The 23,365-nt window shown below is 41.3% G+C and overlaps 1 protein-coding gene across 1 annotated transcript; it reads left to right on the forward strand.

Annotated features, from left to right (window-relative positions):
• The first annotated feature begins 12,015 nt into the window (after positions 1-12,015).
• LOC149213280 (uncharacterized) lies at positions 12,016-16,026 on the forward strand. The gene is made up of 3 exons (XM_089388957.1): positions 12,016-12,273; positions 12,403-12,941; positions 13,062-16,026. The coding sequence occupies exons 1-3, from the start codon at positions 12,016-12,018 to the stop codon at positions 16,024-16,026; spliced, it is 3,762 nt and encodes a 1,253-aa protein (XP_089245083.1).
• Positions 16,027-23,365: the final 7,339 nt, after the last annotated feature.

A 23,365-nucleotide genomic window follows, 5' to 3' on the forward strand; every position in this document is an offset into this window, starting at 1 on the left:
ATGCCTCGTCTGCATTTTTATGCTGGGGGCATCAAGATTGAGCAAGGTTTGGTCGCATTCAAGCTCGTTAAAAAATGAACTGCCCCTTAAGGTTTAGGGGGCATATGCCTCGTCTGCATTATTATGCTGGGGGCATCCATCTCCAAGCAGTTTTAGCACATAGTTCATGCTCGTTAAAAAATAAACATAAGTTGTGAGCAATCTTCCCCTAGAGTTCAAGCTCACCCAGAAAAAATGAACCGGTAAATAACCTTGGTAAATGTAACCTTTGACAGCCATATTAAAGCCCTTGGTCGTGTTCTTGCAGCCTCACCTCCATCCGTTCATTTGGCCAATCGTTCATCTCCATATGTTTGTTTACCCATTTTGAGGAACAGCTGCGAAGAGTGATTTCACTTAGCCATCCTTGTGACACTGCCGTGATTGGAAAATTCCAACCTGTACCTGGAATCCGCTGCTATCCCTGTTTATCACTCGTTCCTCAAAAGACGAGTCTTCTTTGAGCTCTTTTCTCTTGACTCGTAAAATATGAAAAGTTTGCCGAGTCTTGGCCTTCCAGCTCGTTAAACGACCGGAAGAGCTATCCCTCCTCTAGATTTTAATCTTTTTGGACCTGAGGGATTATTGCACAAAAAGATCGAGCGCTTGTTTTGTTCGGCTCATTAAAGCAATCGAAAATTCATCCCTTCTGTATTGTTTTATACTTTTTCGGACTTAAGGGATTAGATGACGAAAAAGGAATTCTGGAGTTGACTTTATGTACCTTTTCAAACTCTCTAAAAATGAAAAGGACCGAGTTATCCTTGTCGTTAGACTCGTTAAATTCATTAAATAGCGACAAACTTGTCTTTAGACGAGAACGAGTTTCCCTATCACTAGGCTCGTTAAAACATAGCGATGGGCTAGCCCGAAGGGCAGGTTATAGAACAAGCATATGTTATCCTCCTCAAGCTTGATAAAAATAAAGAGGTACTGGTTAGTAATGACTGGGGAAAAATTGGGAGAACCTCACAGCTTTAATGGTAGCAAGTCGCTCTTGAACATGACACTTTGTCCTCCGTATCACATCGGGTTGGGTTGTTTCATTCACCAGTCTCATCACCATGGTCCTCGCCACACCATCCACATTTGGGGTAATGCTACCAATCCATCACTTCAGTTTCGTTATATGTTCAAGAGATGTTGTTCTGCAAAGAGTCAACCGTGTCCCATCCACTGCCATACATTGTCCTTCATCCATTTCATGACCGCCACCCTGAATCATACATCACAGTTTGTTTTCACCTCATCACAATCACTAGCTCCGTTCCGTGTCACTGATGTGGGATTCATTAAGGCCCTCCTTTGACGGATCGCTCCTTGTCGACATCAGCTCATTATCCAAGGAGTTGATCTAGGAACAACCCCTTCAGTACTTTGAAGCTTGCATGCCTCAATGGCAAGTTTCTCACTTCCGGCGACAGGTATACATCAATGACCTTCGACCAGAAGATTTTACATGGTGGTCGACGCCAAGTCCTTTATTCCCACCATGTGAATTGTACTGTCGTACCTTGAGGGTCATCATCCTTATCGGTGATTCCTCTCGCGCTTGTTAACGGTTTACATCATTGACCGGTAATCAAGCGATGTCTTTCCATGTTCGACTTCAAGAAATTCTCACATGGATCGACTTGTGCATCGAGTGAAGATCAGAAGAGATTGAAGACCCCGGATCTAGTTTCATCCATCCGGGCTGCGATATATATTCAGGATATAAAGACATTTGATATGTACATCATTGCAGCAGATGATCATCCTTCTCAAAGGATGATAATTTCAGCAGAGAATTATCAGTCTATCATCAGACGATCGTCTGTGCTATGTACCAAAATGAATTTATAAAGCTGAGCATGGGAATGCCCACCTCAGATAGATCATGAAAAAGTATGAAAAATAATGTATTGTATTGTATCTTATTACAGGACACTTCTCAGCAGATTGAATGAACTTCGGATCCTCCTAATAAAGCATTTCACCCGATAAACGACCTCATACTTTAGGGGGCATCTGTTATAGACAATTTTGTGCCTTGCAGCATCAGGCATGAATTGTCAATATTCCAAGGGTTCCAAAGTCCCTAAACATGATGTTCCTACCCCTAGAGGAACAAGGTCAGCAAACCAACAGCTCTCAGATCAGTTCTCCACCTGAAAACACTCAAAAACAAGCAATCTTGAAATCAAAGCAGGTGCTCCACTAGGCTTCTGCGCTGAAACTCAACTCCTCCATGGTGTACCTGCGTTGCAAAGCAGGTAGAACAAAGGCCACCTGCGCTGAGCGAGATGGGACAAGTGGCACACTGAGTCATTGCTCTGGAATCTTCCAAAAATGACACTTGGATCAGGGATTTCGCCTTGTGATGAGTCAGAGGCTCTGTTTCTCCAAGTGGAAGCAAGGTTCTCCAAGTGGACTCAAGAACTGAAGATCAACTGAAGAGAGAGAGGACACAAGGCAGCTACACATCAGTTGCAAGCTGACTCATCCTTTCTCAATTCATCTATATATTGAGCTCTCTCCTATGAGCTCAGGAGGCTGGAATTTTGTGCAAAGTAATGATATGCTGTTGGTTTCACTATAGAACTATTGGGTGATTGCTTGAAGGAGGTGAAGAGGAGAAATTCTTTCTGCTGGGAGGTGTTGCTGGATTGGGGCCTTCAATGGTTGTAACCTTCTCAGAACTTTACTTCTTCCATTAATAAAAGCTATTGAGGTTCTTCTATATGCACTTGTTTCAATGATGTATTGTGATAATTGTATATTTGATTTATGCTAATCCTTGAATCAGTTACGATTGCATGCTTCTTGTAGTTTCCTTCTTTGTTATTTTGCAGGATCTCATTGTAGCTGGGCTAGCAAAAGAGCAAGGAGCTGGGAGCAAGCAGCAAAGAGAACAGTTTGGATTCGACATTAAGCGCAAGGCGACGGTTAGTGCATTTCTTCATTCTCTCTTGCTTTCGTAAAGAAGTAAATCTTAAGTAGTTTTCTTTACAGTTGTTGCTGAGGTACTATCACCCTTAGAGTGGGATAGGGTCATCCGAGTCGGATACTTTTCCCTACAACACTTCGTTGGTCGAAAATACAGCTGCCCCGCTCATAGGGCCAGCTGAAGTGTCAGTCACTGAAAGTGAACCTACTGAATCCGGATCGGACGAAAGTCCAAAGGTCGAAATGGCAGTTGACCCGGTTCTCCCTTCAGAAGTTTCATCTTCAAATACCACAGTCACTGAGGATTCATCTTCAGTTGACACCCCTACTGAAGAGAGTAAGGAAGACACCGTCCAGATTCTTTTCATCAACACCAATTCTGATGAGCATCTGGGCAATACGCCCACTCCTTTACCGCAGGAAGGAGCATCGTCAGGATCATATTCGGCCGTATATTCGGTCCCACCACCAAGCAACCTAGTTGTGTCCTTTGATTGGAACCAACTAGGCAGGCCCCGGTTACCAACCAGTATACCATTTAGAATTATAGTCCAAATATACAAAATGGTGATGGCTGGAACTATCATTGATAAAGGGGCATCTGTGAGTATCCTGTCCTCTATTGCTTGGAAAGCACTGGGTTGCCCGGCGCTTTTGCCCGAGACAAGGAATCTCTCGGGTTTTGACAGAGGAACCAGTCGACCATTAGGGATTCTACCTAATGTGCCTATTACCTTGAAAGGGAAGGATGTCAAGATGAACTTGATGGTCGTCCAAGGACCCTTGGATTATAACCTACTCCTTGGACGAGACTACATATATTGCATGGAAGCAATAGTCTCCTCACTCTTTCGAATAATGTGTTTTCCATACGAAGGAAGAATGGTCAAGCTCGTAGACCAAATTTCATTTCCGGGATCACGCATCGCAAATAGTCACATACCTATACTGAATGGTCTATTTGATCAAGAAAGGTCTCTACCTCCGGTTCTTCTTCCTGATGAGTGCGAGTGATTCGGGAAAGTAGGGCCGGAACCCACGGGGCATGCATCCTGGTCTGCTCTGGAGGCAGAAAAAACCTTGGGTGTAAAGTAGAATTTCCGCGGGAGAATATGACTAGTCCGTACCCCATCCCCTCCTTCATCCTCGTAAAACAGAAGAGCCAGCAAGAGCTCTCATGCGGAAGAAGGGGTAGTTGGGAATGGGGTTGTTCTGGAAAAAGATTCTTTTGTTAAAGTTATGTGGGAGGACGGGGGCCCGTTACTCACCTTTGTCTAGATAAGTAGGCTCTGCCAAAGACGGGGATCCGTTTGCGGCAGCAAGTAGTAACCATCTTTGGATTAAAGGCAAGCCTCACCCATTAAAACAAATGTTTTAAAGGATAAGTAGGGGCAGCCTCCAAAGAAAGAGATTCTATTGCTACAACAAATTGTAACCATATTTGAGTAACCTAATGATAGACATCGCCGAAGAAAGTTTCTGTTTGAAAGGATTAGCAGAACGATCTTTGGGTAACTTGAAAGAGGTAGGCCTCACCTGTTGAAAACAAAGGTTTTTAACGAAAAAGTAGGGGCGACCTTGAAATTAGACTTACACCTGGGGGCATGCAAACCTCTTGGAATGCAAGCGCGGGCGGCTTTTTAATTTTAGGTAGGACTAACCCCGCTAACCCGTAGATACGTCGATACCCGGCTTGCACAAAGAGAGGATATGGAGCAATACGTAGGGAGATGAAGCTCTTTAAAAAATAGCGATCTTCCATGAGACCTTCCTACTTTATGACTGGTAAAAACGAGCAGTTTTGGCAAAGTTCATGCTCGTTAAAAAATAAACGCAAGATCCGAGCAGTTTTAATGCGGAAATTCATGCTCGTTAAAAAATAAACATAAGCTAGTGAGCAAGCTTCCCCCAGAGTTCAAGCTCATCCAGAAAAATGAACCGGTAAATAACCATTTGAGACCGTAAATTCATCAGCCATAAAAGCCTTGGTCGTGTTTGTGCACCGTCACCTCCACTTTTCATTTGGCCGATCATTCACATCCACTTGATTGTTTACCTATTTTGAGGAACAACTGCGAAGAGTGATCCCACCTAGCCATCCTTGTAATACTGCCGTGATTGGAAAATTCCAACCTGTACCTGGAATCTGCTGCTATCCCTGTTTATCACTCGTTCCTCAAAATACGAGTCTTCTTTGAGCTCTTTTCACTGACTCGTAAAAAATGAAAAGTTTGCCGAGTTTTGGCCTTCCAGCTCGTTAAAAGGACCGGAAGAGCTATCCCTCCTCTAGATTTTAATCTTTTTGGACCTGAGGGATTATTGCACAAAAAGATCGAGTGCTTGTCTAGTTCGGCTCGATAAAGATATCGAACATTCATCCCTTCTGTATTGTTTTATACTTTTTCGGACTTAAGGGATTAGATGACGAAAAAGGACCCCTGGAGTCCACTTTATGTACCCTTTTCAGACTCTCTAAAAATGAAAAGGACCGAGTTGTCTTTGTCGCTGGGCTCGTTAAAAATATTAGATAGCGACAAACTTGTCTTTAGACGAGAACGAGTTTCCCTATCGCTAGGCTCGTTAAAACATAGAGATGGGCTTGCCCGAAGGGCAGGTTATAGAACAAGCATATGTTATCCTCCTCAAGCTTGACAAAAATAAAGAGGTACTGGTCAGAAATGACTGGGGAAAAATTGGGAAGAACCTCAAAGCTTAGTGGTAGCAAGTCGCTCTTGAACATGACACTTTTGCCTCCGTAAATATCGGGTTGGGTTATTATCATTCACCGGTCCCTTCAGCATGGTCTCACCATACCATCCATACATGGGGTAATGCTACCGATCCATCACATCAGTGTCGTTATATGTTCAAGAGATGTCATTCAGAAAGTGTCAACCGGGTCCCATCCACTACCGTACATCATCTTTCATCCTTCCATGACCGCCACCCTGAAGCATATTTCACAGATCGTTTTCACCATCATCACTAGCTCCGTTCCGTGTCACTGATGTGGGATTCATTAAGGCCCTCCTTTGACGGATCACTTCTTGTCGACATCAGCTCATTATCCAAGAATTTGATCTAGGAACACCCCCTTAGTACTTTGAAGCTTGCATGCCTCAATGGCAAGTTTCTCACTCCCGGCGATAGGTATACATTAATGACCTTCGACCAGGAGACTTTGCGTGGTGTTCGACGTCAGATCCTATATTCACACCACGTGAATTGTGCTGTAGTACCTTGAGGGTCATCATCATTATCGGTGATTCCTCTCGCACTTGTTAACAGTTTACATTATTGACTGGTAATCAAGCGATGTCTTTCCATGTTCGACTTCAGGAAATTCTCACATGGATCGACTTGTACTAGAGTGAAGATCGGACAAGTTTGAAGACCCCGGATCTAGTTTCATCCATCCGGGCTGCGATATATATTCAGGAGATAAAAACATAGACATGTGCAGCAGATGATCATCCTACTAAAAGGATGATAATTAAAGCAGAGAATTATCAGTCTATTATCAGACGATCGTCTGTTTATGTACAGCAAATGTATTTATAAAGCTGAGCATGGGAAATGCCCGCATCAGCTAGATCATGAAAAGAAAGTATGAAAAGATAATGTATTGTATTGTATTTTGTTACAGGTCACCTCCCGACGATTGAATGAACTTCGGATCCTCCTAATAAAGCATTTCACCCGATAAAAGACCTCATACTTTAGGGGGCAACTGTTATAGACATTTTTGTGCCTTACAGCATAGAACATGAAATGTCAATAATCTAAGGGATCCAAAGTCCCTAAACATGTTGTTCTTACCCTTAGAGGAACAAGGTCAGCAAACCACAGCACTGCAAATCAGTTCTCCACTGAAAAACACTCAAAAACAGGTCAATTCTGGATCAAAGCAGCTGCTCCACTAAGCATCTACGCTGAATGTCAAAAGCTCTATGGTGTACCTGCGCTGCATAGCAAGTGCAACAAAGGCTACCTGCGCTGGGCGTACTTTGACATGTGGAGGAATCTTTTTCTCAATGTGCCAGTGCCCAGGAAGCTTCCAAAAAGACACTTGATCATAAGATTCGCCTAATGATGAGTTAAGAGCTTCTAGAACTCCAAGTGGAAGGTAGAAACTTCGAGTGAAGGACTGAAGAACAACTAGAGTTGAAGAGGACAACAAGTCACACATCAAGCTGACTTATCTTCACTCCAAAACTCTATATAAGGATCTCATCCCATGGGATCTGAGAGGCCGGAATTTAGTGCGAAGAATTGTTGTTGGTTTACAGTTGTGAGCATTGGGTGATTGCTTGAGGGAGGTGAAGAAGAGATTTCTCTCTGTCGGGAAGGTGATGCTGGATTGGACCTCTCATGGTTGTATCACCGCCTGAACCTTACTTCCATATATTAATAAAGCATTTGAGGTTCTTCTATTCGCATGTGTTTCAATGGTGTATTGTCTTACTTGCGTCTTTGATTTATGCTAATCCTTGAATCGATTATGAATGCATGCCTCTTGTAGTTTCCTTTTCTTGTCTTATTTGCAGGATCTCGTGTAGCTGGGCCCGTGAAAAGACTTGGATCTGGGAGCAAGCGGCAAACAAAGGAGATTGGATCGACCATTTGCGCAAGACATCGGTAAGTGGATCTCTCCCTTTTATCTCTTGCATGTCATAAAGAAGAAACTTTAGATAGCTTTGCTTTCAGCTGTTGCTAAGGAACTGTCACCCTTAGAGTGGGTAAGGGTCATTCCGAGTTGGATACTTTCCCCCACAACATCTAGGAAAACCATAAAGGTGTGCTAGAAATGCGGAAAGGAAGGGAAATTCAAAAAGGAACGTAGATTTAAAGCTCCTGATAAAGGAAAGGGATTTTATGATTCTCCTTTTACAAGGAAAAAAAGCACCTCCGATGAAGGTGGGGATGTGTACTTGGCTTCTCCTTTAAGTACACATGTAGATCATGAGGCATGGTTGATTGATGTAGGTGCATCCTTTCACTTCACTCCCCATAGGAGTCATTCTACGAGTATGAGAAATATGATGGTGGTGATGTATTCTTAGGGGATGACAGGAAGGCTAGAATCGTTAGACGTTGAAATTTCAAGCTATAGTTGCAAGGTGGAATGATTAGAATGCTTCTGGGTGTTTTGCATATCCCTGCATTGGCCAGAAATCTGATTTCTGTAAGCAAGATGGATGATGCGGGTGTAAAAACAATTTTCAAGAAAGATACCTGCAATATGGTTTGGGGAGCATTGGTATTTATGCGGGGAGTTCAGATTGGAAATCTATACAATCTTATGGGTAGCACTATTATTGATGGGTGCAATAGTTCTATGGTTCCAAAAAATGGAGCATAAAATCTAGTGGTCTCTAGAGAAAAGATGATGTTATGGAATCAAAGGCTTAGACATATTGGAGAGAAGGGCCTTTGAGTACTTCATGGTAATGGTATGGTCAAAGGTATGTCTAATGTCTCTCTGGATTTCAATTTTTGTGAACATTGCATATATGGGAAGCAAAATCAGGTGAGTTTCCCTCTGGTGCTAAAAGGGCGAAAACGATATTAGAGAGTGTGCCCAGTGATGTGTTTGTACCTGTGTCGGTTCCATCACTAGGTAAGTTTATGTACTATGTATCATTTATAGATGACTTCTCAAGGAATACATGGATATATTTTCTCTGGAAGAAATCTAAAGTATTTGATAGGTTTAAAGAATTTAAGGCTATGGTGGAAAACCAAACAAAGAATAAGATAAAGGTTCTGAGGACAGATAACAAATTTACAGAAAGAATGAACAAGATGTTGATGGAAAAGGCAAGAAGCATGCTCAGTGGTGTTGGGTTAGGATAGAAATTATGGGTATAGGCAGTGGAGAGTGCATCTTACCTGGTTAATAGATCACCTTCATCCATGTTGGAGGATAAGACTCCACATGAGGTATGGATTGGTAAGAAACCCTCTCATGCACATCTGAGGGTATTTGAACCAAATTGGATACTAAATATGAAAGGTGCATCTTTATTGGGTATAAGGATGGTTTAAAATGCTATAAGATTTGGAGCCCAGAAACAAGGAAGGTTGTGTACAACCAAGATGTGGTGTTTAGAAAGGTGAAAGATGTTATTAAACATGAAGTCCTACCAAAGGAACCTAAGAAGATAAAGTTTTAGCTAAATGTGGAAGAATCAGACACTACAACAAAACAAGAATCAAAATATGAAGAGCCACAAACTCCAGTTGTGAGAAGATCAATTCGAGAAAGAAGGTAGCCAGGAAGATATATTCCATTTGCTTATTGTTCAAATTTTCCTTTATCTATTATTGATTACGATCCCAAAACTGTCAGGGAGGCAGTAGATTTAGAGGATGGAAAACTCTGGAAAGAGGCCATGGTTGATGAAATGGCATCTTCAAACAAAAATGATGCTTGGGATTTGGTGTAGTTGTGAGACGGAAGGAAACCCATTAGGAGAAAAATGGTTTTTAAGAATAATATGAATACGAAAAGGAGGGATGGCAGAGGAGGGTTTCGTTCCTGAAGCCCTAGGCCCTAGGCCTAGGTAGAGCAGGCTTCCGCAGGCGACATGCAGGTACGGCGAAGGCAGCGCTGGCGAAAGTACAGTACTCAACGTGGTGGGAAGCCGATGGTGACAGCTAGGAAGGAAAAACCCCTTTTCAAACGGCGGTTTGTTGATTTTGCTTTACCTGGTCACGGGGACGGTTTCAATACTTTTAACCTTTCAGTAATTTTCGTGGAAGTTTTCACTGTTCTGGCCAGCTGCAACCCTAAGAGCATAAGCTGTAAGCGGTTTACCAAGCGACTGTCTCGGGCTGTGGTTGGAAGGCTATATTCCCGGTCAAAACCAAAACAATGGTAAACTCGAGCGAAGCGTTGGAGCTGGAACCCTCTCCGGAAGACCTGATAACCGTTTGGGGAAGGGAGTTTGCTGCACAGGCTCTGGGAGAGTCGTTTGGCAAGAAGAAAGAAGGGTCAGGAGTTGCTGCGGGCGTGGGGGATACAACCAGAGCCACAAGTTATGTCAAAGTTCTGTCGGAAGCAAGTTGGGACCTGTCGGGGTTGTTGGGAACTCCTGGGAAAGAAGCTGTAAAAGGCTCCACCTTTGACACGAAGCCATCATGGGAAGACGAGGGCACTCATCCGCAGTCTGGTAAGTTACCATCCCCTTCAAAAATTTTCTCCCCATCTGGGGGTTTAGAAGATATTATAAACTCGGTTCAAAATGTCGGTGTCTGGAGACCTGTTGGGGGTATAAAATCCTCTGGAATCGAAACTGGGAAGAGTTCACAGCAGTGTGCGGTCAACAGGGACCTGTTCCCTAAAAATTTGGATCAGGGTTTTTTGGGGCCGAAAGTAGGGGAAGCGGCCAGAGAAGTCAGGCATATTTTGGGTGAAAGCCCCGGTTTGCCTCATGTTCTTGCCGGGGAAGGGAATAGTGGCAGTCCGATTGAAGGGCTTGTCGAGACCCAGACAAGTAATAGGATCGAGCATGCAGAAGGAGCGGATAATGGAGACCGAAGGAGGTATGAAGAACAATCTCAGGAGCCTGGAGACAAGTTCGAGACATCTGATGTTAGAAGATTAGGGGGGAAACGCAAGAAATCAAAACCTTTAAAGACAAGGGAGTTTGAAGAGGTGGTTCTGGGGATGGATATGCAGGTTGAGGATGTTTTAGATGTGGATGGGGTCACGCTGGTGGGCAGAATTAGAGGTCAGCCTGTTTCAGGTGTAGCCTTTAGGCGTTGGGCGGAGAATCAGTGGGCGGGTTCGATGGCGGCCACCTTCAAATCAAATGCGCTGGTCAAGGGTTGGTTTATGGTCAAATTCGACTGTAAGGAGGCTATGGAGTGGGTCGAAGGTCAGAATTGGGCATATGGGAATAGGCCGGTATTTTTCAAGAGATGGACGCCTCTGTTTGATGCTGAAACAGAAAGGATGGACGAATTTCCGGTTTGGGTAAGAATACCAAATCTTCCCCCATACCTCTGGGCGGACTCGGTCTTCAGGTCGATTGGGAATGTGTTGGGGACTTATCTGGATGCAGATAGATCCTACCTACAAACCTTTGAGAAAAGGGTGGCACGGATTCTGGTTAAACTCAATCCAAAGGAGGGCCTAGCAAAATCTATTCCTCTTCGTTATAAGGATTACAGAATTGAGCAGAAACTCGATTACGAACATCTCCCGTTTCGCTGTCACTGTTGCCACGAATATGGTCATTTGGCGCGTGATTGCCCGCTGGGAAGACGAAGGAGGAGGTTTCAAAAGGAGACAGAGGGCTGGGAAGAGCCTATAGGGCAGGATGAGACTCAGGTAGAGGAGCCTGTGCGCGCGGGGACTCACGGGGAGGACCATTCTCATCAGTCAGAGGCAGTTTTTTCCAAGGAGGAAGGAGAGTCGATGGATCTTGCAAACAATCAGCCGATGGAGGACACCACCATGGAGCCGAATGTCGAAACAAACTGTAATCAATCAAGTATGCCGTCCACAGCTTTAAAGCATTCCTCTATTATATCTGATTCTTGTATTGGGGGGCTTTCTGTTTTGAACACATGTAACGATGTGATGAAAAAAATTGATAACCTTTCTATTGAGTCAGTCTCCATAAATCTGGATGGTGAGGACTTTCCCCCTTTGAAGACTGGTGGTGAACCTAGCTCTATATCACGGCCCTATAACCTGAGATCCTCTAGCAAAAAACCGATTGTCCCGAATGAGGTCATGGAACCGGTAGGAGGATTAGGGTTAGAAACTCCAAAATGCCACACAAAAAAGAGCAGAGGTAGAAAATCGAGATTACACATTACTCAGGAAAAAGCAATTTTTGATGTTGCTGATGGGAAACAGATGACAATCCCTGGGGCGCTTAGAGCAGCAAAACCCCCTGAGACGGTTATCAAATGATCTGCCTCTCTTGGAACTGTAGGGGTTTAGCTAGTAAACCTAAAAAACTAGCTCTAAAAGACCTTATTTCTCGCTGCAACCCTGATATTGTTTTCCTCCAGGAGACTTTAGGAAAGAGTATGGAAGTTGAAGTAGCTCTCTGCTCCCTTCTCCCGGGATGGGTTTTCATGGCTGCAGATGCCTCTGGTCACTCGGGAGGTATTGCTATGGGTTTCAAAAAAGGAAAGTTGAAAGTGCTATCCTCATGGGGACTCCAAAATGTCCTGGGAATGGAGGTTGTATCATCAGAGTTTGATTTCCCTCTGACAATTGTAAATTTCTATGGACAATGTCAAGGAAGGGCAACGTTCTGGAATGAGTTTCTCTCCAAAAGTTTGGTACAGGACAAGAATCTCATCACTGGAGGAGACCTTAATTTTTCCATGGGAACTTCGGAAGCCTAGGGACCTCTTGCAAGGGAGGATCCTTTGACGGATTTCTTTACAAATGCTCTTTTGTCTCATCAGCTGATTGATGTAAACATCATAAAAGCTAAACCTACTTGGAGAAACAGGAGGACTGGGGAGCATAGAATTGCTAAAAGGTTGGATAGGTTCCTCATCAGCGAGAGATTGGCATCTCTGGTTCCGTTATTCAGGCAGTGGGTAGGGGAAGGTGGAAATTCAGATCACTTCCCCATTCTCCTTGAGTTCTCAAAGCCCCCTCATAAGCCGGCCTCGCCTTTCAAATTCAATGCTCTCTGGCTCCAGGAGGAATCTTACATAAAGCTTTTCCATGAAACTTGGAGGCACCCGAGACCTGACCTTGAGGGGAGCAAAGCTGGGAGGTTCATGGAAAATTTAAAAAGGTTGAAGAAAGCAACCATTGTCTGGGCCTCTGAAAGGAGGAGGAAACAATCTGAAGATTTAGTAAGCATTGATGAAGCCCTGAGGGTTCTGGAAGAACCAGAGGCTGACGCCTATGCATCTTTGGAATCTAAAGAGAAAATTTTGGAGTTGGAAAAGAAGAGGGCGAAGATTTTATTGGATAAAGAAGAAGAGTGGAGGTTGAAAAGCAGAGCTATCTGGCTAAAAGCAGGGGATGAAAATACAAAATTTTTCCACAACTATGCAAAAGGGAGGAGGAATGCAAACACTATTTGGAAGCTGAGGGACTCGGAAGGTAGGGAGGCATCTTCGTTCGAAGATCTGTCTGCTATGGGGAAAGATCACTTTCAGTCCCTCTTTGCTGATCCGGGGGATATTAATCTACCAGAAATCATCAGAACTGCTCAGGCCTTTCCTCGTTTTGTGGAGGAGGAGGAGGCAGAAGACCTCTTTAGAGAGGTGACAAAAGAGGAGGTTGAGAGTGTTATAAAGTCCATGGCAAAAGACAAAAGTCCTGGACCTGATGGCTGGTCCATAGAACTCTTCACTCACTTCTTTGAATCCATTGGGGCAGAACTTTCTGAGGTGGTGGAGGAGTCTAGAATTAAAGGAGAAATATATGGGCCGTTCAATGCAACTTTCATTGCCCTCATTCCGAAAAAAGAGGATCCTGGCTCCTTTGAAGATTTCAGGCCTATCTCCCTATGCAACACTATCTACAAGATTATAGCAAAGATTATTGCGGTACGCCTGAAACCTATCCTATCCTGCTATATCTCAAAGGAACAATTTGGCTTCCTAAACGGGAGGCAGATCCATGAGGCTATTGGAGTAGCACAAGAAACTATACACAGTCTCAGGCAGGCAAATAAGAAGGGGGCAGTGCTAAAAATTGATCTAGCCAAAGCTTATGATAGGGTCAATTGGACATATCTCAAGATGCTTTTGATGCACCTTGGTTTCCAAGCAGGGTTCATTAGATGGATCATGGGATGCATCACAAACGTAAATTTTGCTGTTCTGATAAATGGAGCTGCTTCACATTTCTTCAAAAGCCAAAGAGGTCTTCGCCAAGGGTGCCCGCTTTCCCCTCTGCTTTTCCTCCTTGCGGCAGAAGGTCTAAGTAGGCTTATCACAAAGGCTAAAAGTTCAGGTTTGATCAAAGGTTTGGAAGTTGCTGTTAACCTTTTTATCACACATCTGCTTTTCGTTGATGACATCCTGTTGTTTATAAATGGGAATATATCTGAAATATTAGAGCTAAAGTCTATCCTTGATCTATTTCTAAAAGCAACAGGGCTAAAAATAAATGACAGAAAGTCTCAGCTGATTTTTGAGGGTTTCAGTAGGCAAGAAGAGACAGCTATCGAGACTCAGCTGCCTTTTGGAACATGTAATATGGAGCAGCCCTTTAAATACCTTGGTTTTTGGCTCAAGCCAACCTCCTACAGGAAGCAGGACTGGAATTGGTTAGTAGCAAAGATTGAACAAAAAATTGCCCATTGGAGTTTCAAATGGCTGTCGAGGGCTGGAAGACTCACTTTGGTGAATTCAGTACTGCAGGCTATACCAGTTTTCTGGGCAGCCTTGACATGGATACCCAAAGGAATCCTCCACAAAATAAAGCAGCTTTGCAGTAGATTTCTTTGGTCGGGGTCCAAGGAAGAGTCTGTTCTCCCATGGGTGGCATGGGACAAAATCGCAAGGCCAAAAGATTGGGGAGGTTGGGGGCTAAAAAATCTTGTAGATTTTAGCCAGGCTCTAGCTGCTAAATCAGGATGGAGAATCATAACAATGGAGAATCTTTGGACGAAGGTGGTAAAAAGGAAATACATTGATCCCATCCCGATTGAAGATTGGATAAGAAGGCCTAATAAGAAAGGGAGGAATTGCTCAGTCATTTGGAAAGCCACTTCGGAGGCTTTTAAGGTAATTGAACAAGGTTTGGCATGGAGAGTTGGGAATGGAGAAAGTCTGAGGATTGGCAGAGACCCTTGGGTAGGTTGCAGTGAAGATTTTGCCCTTTCCCCGGAACTGATTACTCATCTGGAGGGCATGGGTATAAAAAGTTTAAATCAGATAGCTAGTATGGAGCAAACTTCTATTTGGGGCCAGGCCTGGAAGACTGGAGAGGATTTTGGTCTAAATGTCTTTTGGCGAGATGATTGGCAGCGTTATATTCAGGAGTTGAGAATATCAAATGTCAGAATTATGGATAGGCCAGATTCTCTGGTCTGGGCACATGCTGAATCAGGACTCTACTCCCCAAAGGCTGGCTATATCTTCTTGGTGAAGAATAAAGGATGGACTCCTCCTGTTTGGTGGTCAAAACCTTTGTTTAAGCTAAAATGCCCAAAAAAATCTAGGATTTTTTTCTGGTGTGCTTTAAACCATAAAATCCCTTCCTGGGATTTTCTGCAAGCTCGGTTTAAACAGGGACCAGGCAGATGCCCTCTGTGTTTTGCGGATGAAGAAACCATTGACCATCTTTTCTTGCTATGTCCGTTCACAAAACAGATTTGGATAGAGGCAGAAAGGCTCCTGAATGTAAAACTAAGATGGGAAGGGGTCGATTTAAATGCAACCTGGGAATACTGGTGGAATCATTTTCAGGAGAGGAACTTGAGGAATTTTCCCCCCATCATCTGCTGGGGTGTTTGGCTTGCAAGAAATCGTAGCATTTTTAGAGAAAAGTTATCTCCCGTGGCTGCAGTGGCCATTCAAAGCATCGCCATTTTTGATAGCATTCCCTTGAATGAGGAGCAAAACAATCGAAATCAGAGAACAGCACCAAATATTCGGGAAGGGCTCCCGTGGGCTTTTTTCGATGGTGCTGCTCAAAATAACATTACGGGTGCTGGGATATGCATTCACATTAATAACGCTCACACTCTCAAGGCTGCGGTTGGAACTGGAACGGGATCAAATAACTTTGCCGAACTCTCTGCCTTAAAACTTCTGCTCTGTTGGCTCATCCAAAAAAACATCCGCACCATTCAGATTTATGGAGACTCTTTGAATGTTATAAACTGGGTCATTGGGAAATTCAGATGTCAGAATTATATGTTGTTGCCCCTTTTAGAAGAAATACAATCTTTAAAACAACAGTTTAATGTCTTCTCCATTGAACATATATACAGGGAATTCAATGAGGTCGCAGATGGGCTTTCTAAGGCAGGTCTACAACAAGATCTGGGCACGTGGAGAATAACTGAGCAGATCCAGGAACAGATCTGTGTGTCGGATCTCCCTCCATATGCATAGCTTTTCTTTTTGCTAGTTGCTCTAGAGTTCTTTCTGTTGTTTTTTCATGGAAATCTAGTAGCACTAGTCTAAAAAACTCCTGTTTATTTTACTACTTTCAGATACATTGATGCTCCGTTTTTTGTTGAGCTGTTGTGTTTATGATACTTGGGTATGGATCAGCTGGGTTGTTTTCCTTTTGAAAGGAGGCCCAGCTGGATCTGGGTCATCTGGACTATGTTTTCATCCTTTGGTTTCGGCTGTCTAGGCCGAGGGCTTGTGTTTTTACTTCTGGGCAGCACGAGGTAGGTGTGCTGAGGATCCTCTCTAGAGGAGGCTGGCCTTTTATTAGGCAGACAGTTCAGAATGTTAACTCATCTGCATGTAACTTTTTTTACTTCTTATAAAAAAAGTTCGTTTTTTCTTTGGAAAAAAAAAAGAATAATATGAATACAGAAGGCAAGGTGGAGAAATATAAAGCTCAGTTTGTAGAAAAAGGTTATACCCAGGTGTCAGGAATTGATTTTGGTGATCTTTTTTCTCGTGTTGACAAGGTAGCTTCTATTAAATTACTTTTATATGTTGTTGCTGCTTTTGATTTTGAGTTAGAACAGATGGATGTGAAGAAAACATTTATTCATGGGAATCTAGAATAAGAGATCTACAGGAAGAAACATGAAGGCTTTGCGGTGAAGGGTAAGAAAAAAATGGTATGCATGTTAAAAAATTCTCTGTATGGGTTAAAACAACCACCAAGGATGTGGTATCAAAAATTTGATACATATATACGAGGAGTTATCTTCACCAGAAGCAAAGAAGATCATTTTTTGTATTTTAAATTAATTTATGACTGTGTTATTTATTTTTTCTTGTATGTGGATGCTATGTTGTTGATTGGAAATGACAAAGAAATTATCCAGGATTTGAAGACCCAATTGTCCTCCAAATTCGACATAAAGGATCTTAGTGCTGCAAACTATATTTTGGGCATGGAAATTTAACGATATCAAGAAAAGAGGAAGCTCTAGTTAAACCAAAGGAATTATGTCGAGACAATATTGTAGAGGTTTAATATGTAGGATAGTAAACCCCTGAAGGTTCCTATTATTGTAGGTGTAAAGTTATATGCTGAACAGTGTCCCAAGACACAAGAAGAGGAAGAGGACATGTCCCGTGTTCCATATGCAAGTGCAGTCAGTAGCCTAATGTATGCAATGGTTTGTACTAGACCATACATTACACATGTAGTGGGAGTATTGAGCAGGTTTATGTCAAAACCATGGAAGGAGCATTGGACAACAGTGAAGTAGGTTTTCAGGTATTTGTGGGGCACTAGTGATTATGGTTTGTGCTACAAAGGAAGATCGGGATTGGATAGAGTTTTGGACATTCATGGCTTTGTTGATGCAGACTAGGCTGGAGATCTAGATCAGAGAAGATCTACAAGTGGGTATGTGTTTAACCTATTTGGAGGAGAAGTCAATTGGATGAGCAAGAGACAGTCTAGAGTGGCACATTCAAATACAAAGGCAGAATACATGGAAACCACTCATGTAAGCATTTTGGTTGCAGATATTGTGCTCAATTATGGGGTTAGTATAACGAGATATAATGATAAAATGTGATAGCCAAAGTGCAAACCCTGCTTATTATTAAAAGACAAAGCACATTGATGTTCAATATCACTTTATGAGGGATATGGTTGAGGAAAAAAAGGTGTTGTGGGTAAAGGTCGACACTTTGAAAAATGTTGCAGATGCATTGATGAAGTATGTGAGCATTAAGAAGTTTTTTTGGTCTAGAGAAACAATGGGTATTGCATTTCTGCATTTCTAGACCAATGACTAAGCTCTCCTATGAGCCCCTGTGTGGAAAAGAAAACAACAAGTGGGAGAATGTTGGGTGTGTGCTCTATTATTTCCACGATTATTTGCACACGCGGGGGAGTCATAGGGAGGCTAATAGCCTCATTTGTTTATTGTGTTGGGAGAAGCATACCGCCCCCCTACACAGGGTCTGGGGTAGTGCTTCAAGAAATTTTTTTTGACCCTATATTAGGCAGGACAACCTACCTATTGTTTTGTGCATGGCTTTTTCACATGGTATTTTGTAGATCCATTCAAGGGAACTACAATTATGTTCTAATCCAGGGTTAATGGATGGGGGTTTATGAATGCTTTGACATGCATATATATATATATATATATTGTAACATTGAAAGGCACATAATGAAAAATCGATTTGGTAGTCTTGGTTTTGGGATCCAGGGGAAAATATCTGTGTATATCTGTCTTATGTTTTATGGTCTCGCTATTACTTATTTTCTATTTTTAGAATTCATATGCAAGTAATTTATGTATAGGGTTAAAACCTATTTTCAGATATGGGTGAGTATCTTTAATCTAGTATCATGACGTATTGGGAGCTGAAAGAAAGTGAGAAATGACTTGGATATAGAGTCAAAGGTCCCATGGGAACCCGAGGCCTCACTTACGTACCATTTTTCTGCAAACTCGGTGAGGGTGCATTGAAAAATTCGTAATCAAACTGATTCATCTGTGATGCTATTGGATGAGCTCCTTAGATGAAAGGTCATTATGTGGTTTCGTGTATCTCCCCTCCATTTCCCTTCAAATTTTGGTATATCTGAGGGTATCTTGGTTGGCATAGGGGGCCAATTCTGAATATGTGCAATTGGGTCATTGATCAACTTGCTTAGATATGGAAAATTTAAGGAAGTGAGAAACATGATTTTGGTGTTATTCACCATTGTAAAATGATTTTCAATTATGATGTGAAAAGTGGTTCCCTATGGGGGAGTGTGAGATGGATTACCTGGAGGGTAGCGTGTGGGTGACCCTGAGCGGTGGTGTGTGGACTCCCCTGAGTGGTAGTGAAATAAGTACTTTGATGGGGATGGGTCCCAATCAAGGTTGCTCCAATAAAGGATGAATCCATAACAGTGGTTGTCTGATGTCTTCTACACATAAATTCAAAGAGACCTAACACACCTCCTAGCAAGGGGGGAGGTCTTGGAATTAGCTATAGTGACGGGGTACCATTGGGTCCCCTATGGTATCAAATGTAGTATGTGTTACTTATTGTGGTGGGGGGGATATGTATCAAAGAAAGTAAATTAAATACATAAAACAAATCAAAAAATAAATTGTTACTTTCCCTTTAAGTTATGTTATGTGATGAGTCAAACAAGAAAAATGTATTTTTTTGTTTTGCGTATGATAAAAATTCCTAATAAGACCTATGCATCCTTTCCAATCTCAAAGTAATCAGGCCTTGCGATGATATTTTTTTTTATGGGTACTAGGGTTATGTACCAAAAGAGCTAGCGATGCTTCTAGTAGCCAAAGAATCAACCAAGGTAATGAAGAGGCTTTAATGCTTCCCACTCCTCCACCTAAAAGGAAATATTTCCTAAGATTTGGCCACTAGGATACCTTCATCCCAGAGAGGTTGTCGAGTCTTTAGCTTCTTGGTAGTCATTCATTTGTATTGAGCACTATAAATGTTTGGTAGGCCTGCATAGTACCACACACACTAAGACCGAAGCCAACTACCCTCTGAGTCAGGTTTTTAACATGCCCAGGTAGTCCTTTCCATGGGATGATGAAGGATTTGAAGCACCATAAAAAACAACTTCTATGTTTCAAAATGTAACATGACCATGACAACTTATTGGATGCCTACCCCCAATGGTCCTAACCTCAACTATAAAATATTTTGTGGCCCCTGTAGAGGAATATAATGTGTCCAAGTTATGGTTGCTTTTAGAGAGTCTTACTTCACTTATGGTGTAAAGAGGTAAGCTAAAATCAACTAAGTGAAAAATCTCCTGAAACTAGATGCCATTTGCAACTAAGTTTAGAGTAGCTTATTGTGTGGAGTGTAATGTGTCTGCAAGTGACATAGTGAACATACAAAGTATGTAGCGATGTGGATATGCGATTATAATTTATAAAATCCCCTACTTAAACTAAGTTGTATTTGTTCCTTTCATGAAAAGAAATAATGTGTGGTTAATGGGCCACTTAATTCCTATTACACTATGTGAGCCTAAAAGAGAGATGGAAAAAACAGAGTGTGTTAGGAAAGATTTTTTATGCAAGCTCGGGATCATCTAAAAGACACAAGGGAAATAGGGGCTACTCCCTTTCTTTAATAACACAATGTCCTAGTCCCAATACTAATGAAAATAAAAAGCTTTGGTTAGTAAAAAAGATGTGTGGATTTAAGGCCACTTACTCTCCTCCTAATTAAGCTATGTGACATAAGAAAAAAAAAGAGAAAAACAAGTTGAAAAGATGGGTGGATAATGGCTACTTACTCTTCCCCTAATTAAGATATGTTTGGATTGAAAATTTTGAAAGTAAAGACTAAGAAATTTCCCTACTAATAGTGGTTAGTAAAGCAATTAAACAATCTATCTAACTGTAAAAAAATTGCAAAAGTGTGGGAAATTCACTAAAGGTTGCCTAACACTTAAGAAATAATAAATACAATTAATTTTTTGAGTCTCTGTAACTCGCGCCGATTATGTTCTGCACATATGCACAAACACAGATCTGTCCGCAATAACAGTCACGCAATCGATGCTAAAAATTTAAACAGAGGTATTTTCGTGCCAGAAACAGGTCCAAAGGGGACCTGCAAATTTCTAGAAAAATAAGAGAGGTATAATGCAGTAAAAGTGCAGAGAGAAAGGTCCTGCGGAACAACAAATTAGATCAAAGAAAGGCAACAAGTGGATTCACCATCTTGTAATGTTGTGTTTCTTGCTTATGAGTACTAAAAACACCTTACATGGAATTGGTTGTTACCTACAAGGAGAATATATGCAATTGGATGTTGTTAGTGGACAAGCATTGATAAAAAAAAGAATTGAAAGGAATGGGAACAATTCATGAACAAATATAAACTAAAACTACACTAGATAACATATAAGCAAACTTAATGAAGCAAAAAAATCAACAAAGATTAGGAAAATAATCCTCTTTATTGATTGTTGGTGGTAGAATAGTTACAATAGAAGAATAAAAGACACTTGAAGAGATTTTTTTGACAAATGGTGCTTACAAATGTCAACAAGGATTTTTCTCTCTCAATCTCTTTGCAAAATCTCTCTCTCTCAAAGAAGCATAAAATACACTCTCAATGGTGGAATTCTCTTCTCAATGGAATGCTAGATTTATTGGGAGCAATTTTGGTAGCATAACAATGCTCTTATTCTTCTTGTTTTTGGCTCTTCATGAACTTGTATTATATATTTTTTGGACACTCCTTCCCTCCTTTTTCTCATTAATGTGGTTGTTTGCCCCATAAATGAGATGAGAGATACATTCTCCTTGCCTTTAAGGCTTCTTGGGGCTCAAGGCTTGACTTTTTCAACCCATCATGTCAAGATTTTTTCAAGTAAGTTTGCAACTCAAGGTGATAACTAGAATTTTTCTTCAACTTTGCGACTATTGGAAAAATATCTGCGGAGTTGTTAATTTCTAGTAATGTTACACTCGCGTAGTTCAATTTTTTAACTTGAACCTTAATAAATCTTTTAATTTTTTGTATTCATGGTGCTTTCAGCTGAAAATGTAACCTCTGCATGTGTTGATCACTAAATTGTGTCTTCTATTGTTTACAAATGAGTGTACAATTTTCACATGATAACACTTTTTAATGAATAAATACGGAGATGAGAAGCATTCATTCATTTGATCATTCGTTGAGGAAAGGTAATCTTGCAAGACAAAGGGCACTGGCAGTAGTAATTTTATTTAGGGCTCGGGGATGACAACTGCAACTTGTCTAAGGTTGGGTTGAGAGTCGTCCCCAACACTTTGTTGCAGTTAGCAAGATCCATATAACGTTCCAACCCGAATCACTAATAAGATCTATTTTTTGTTCTTCACTCTATGAGTACGTCTTCTTTGCTAATGTTTTCTTTTGAAATTCTATGCCAGTCACTTGAATATTTGTGTTGATAGCATGGCTTGATTCATTAGTATGGTATATTTTTATTTTGGGTGATTACATATAGTCACGAGAAGAGATGGAAGCAGTACAACAACTACCCCAAAGGTGTGGGCGAAATATTGTTATGCAACCAGGTCACAAAATAGAAGAAAGGATAGAGAAACGACTTCAAATCAGCCTCTTCAAGAGGGAAACCTCCTTTACATTACCAAAATGAAAAATTCTTCGATGATACAAATGACAAGACCTCCTTTCTATATATAGGAGTCTAATGGGTCACAATATAGTCAAAGTTGACATAACAATAATAATGTAAGGGCAAAACAATAACAATAGTGGGCTTCTATGGGGCACAATAATAACAATATGGGGACAACATGGGAACAACAATAACAATAACGGGATACAATGACAATAATATGGGAATACAGTAGTATTATATGGACCTAACATGCCCCTCTCCTTTAGAAACATGTTGTCCTCAACGCTTGAGTAGTTTTGGATGCTTCTGTATAAAATTATCATCCTCCCATGTGGAATCTTAAGTGGGTAAGTTCTTCCACTTAATGAGATACTTTGAAATTGATCGATTTCATAGCCGTCGAGTTCTTGTTTCTGTGACTACTTCAGGTTCCAATATGATTTTTCCTTCCTTGTCAAGTTCTGGAAATATTTTTTGAACTGGGAGCTTGTCACCTAAAACCTTCTTTAAGCATGAAACATGGAATTTGGTGGACTCAGGAAGTTGTAGGGAGCTCCAATTTGTATGCCATAGTACCAATCTTTTGCAACACCTTGTACGAACCATAATACTTTGGTGATAATTTATTATCATTCTTAGATTGCTTAAGGGACATTTGTTTATATGGTTGTAGCCATAGAAATACTGAGTCACCTAAATCAAAAATTATTTCACTGTGATGTTGATCTGCCCATTGTTTCATTCTATTCTGTGCCAAAGTGAGGTTATCCTATAAAAGTTGGAGAACTTGTTGTTGATGCTAGATGTGATCTTCCACTATTTGAACCTTAGAATTTTCTCTTAAATTTGATGTGATGGACGGTGGATGATATCCATAAAGTTCCATAAATGGGGTCATTTTTGTTGCAGTATGGAAGGAAGTGTTATACCACCATTTAGCCATAGGCAACCATCTTACCTATTGTGTTTGTTTATCAGATACAAAGCAATGAAAATATTCTTCCAAATGTTTGTTCACTATCTCAATTTTCCCATCAGATTGAGGATGATACGATGAGCTATGAGCTAACTAAGTAACCAGAAAAGAAAATAATTATGTCCAAAAATTTCCAGTGAAAATGGGATCTCTGTCGCTTACAATAATCTTTGGGTTTCCATGTATCTTTTGAATTG

The sequence above is a fragment of the Pinus tabuliformis genome, chromosome 1_1, assembly GCF_031772625.1.
Source record: "Pinus tabuliformis cultivar Carrire ecotype Pingquan chromosome 1_1, CPIR1, whole genome shotgun sequence".
NCBI lineage: Eukaryota > Viridiplantae > Streptophyta > Pinopsida > Pinales > Pinaceae > Pinus > Pinus tabuliformis.

Excerpts from the sequence above, each read along its gene's own strand:
- LOC149213280 (XM_089388957.1), top strand. The coding sequence starts at position 12,016 with ATGGAAGTTGAAGTAGCTCTCTGCTCCCTTCTCCCGGGATGGGTTTTC. Across the intron at positions 12,274-12,402 it reads AGTTTCTCTCCAAAAGTTTG|CTGATTGATGTAAACATCAT; the intron begins GTACAGGACAAG and ends TTGTCTCATCAG. Across the intron at positions 12,942-13,061 it reads GATAAAGAAGAAGAGTGGAG|GGAGGCATCTTCGTTCGAAG; the intron begins GTTGAAAAGCAG and ends CTCGGAAGGTAG.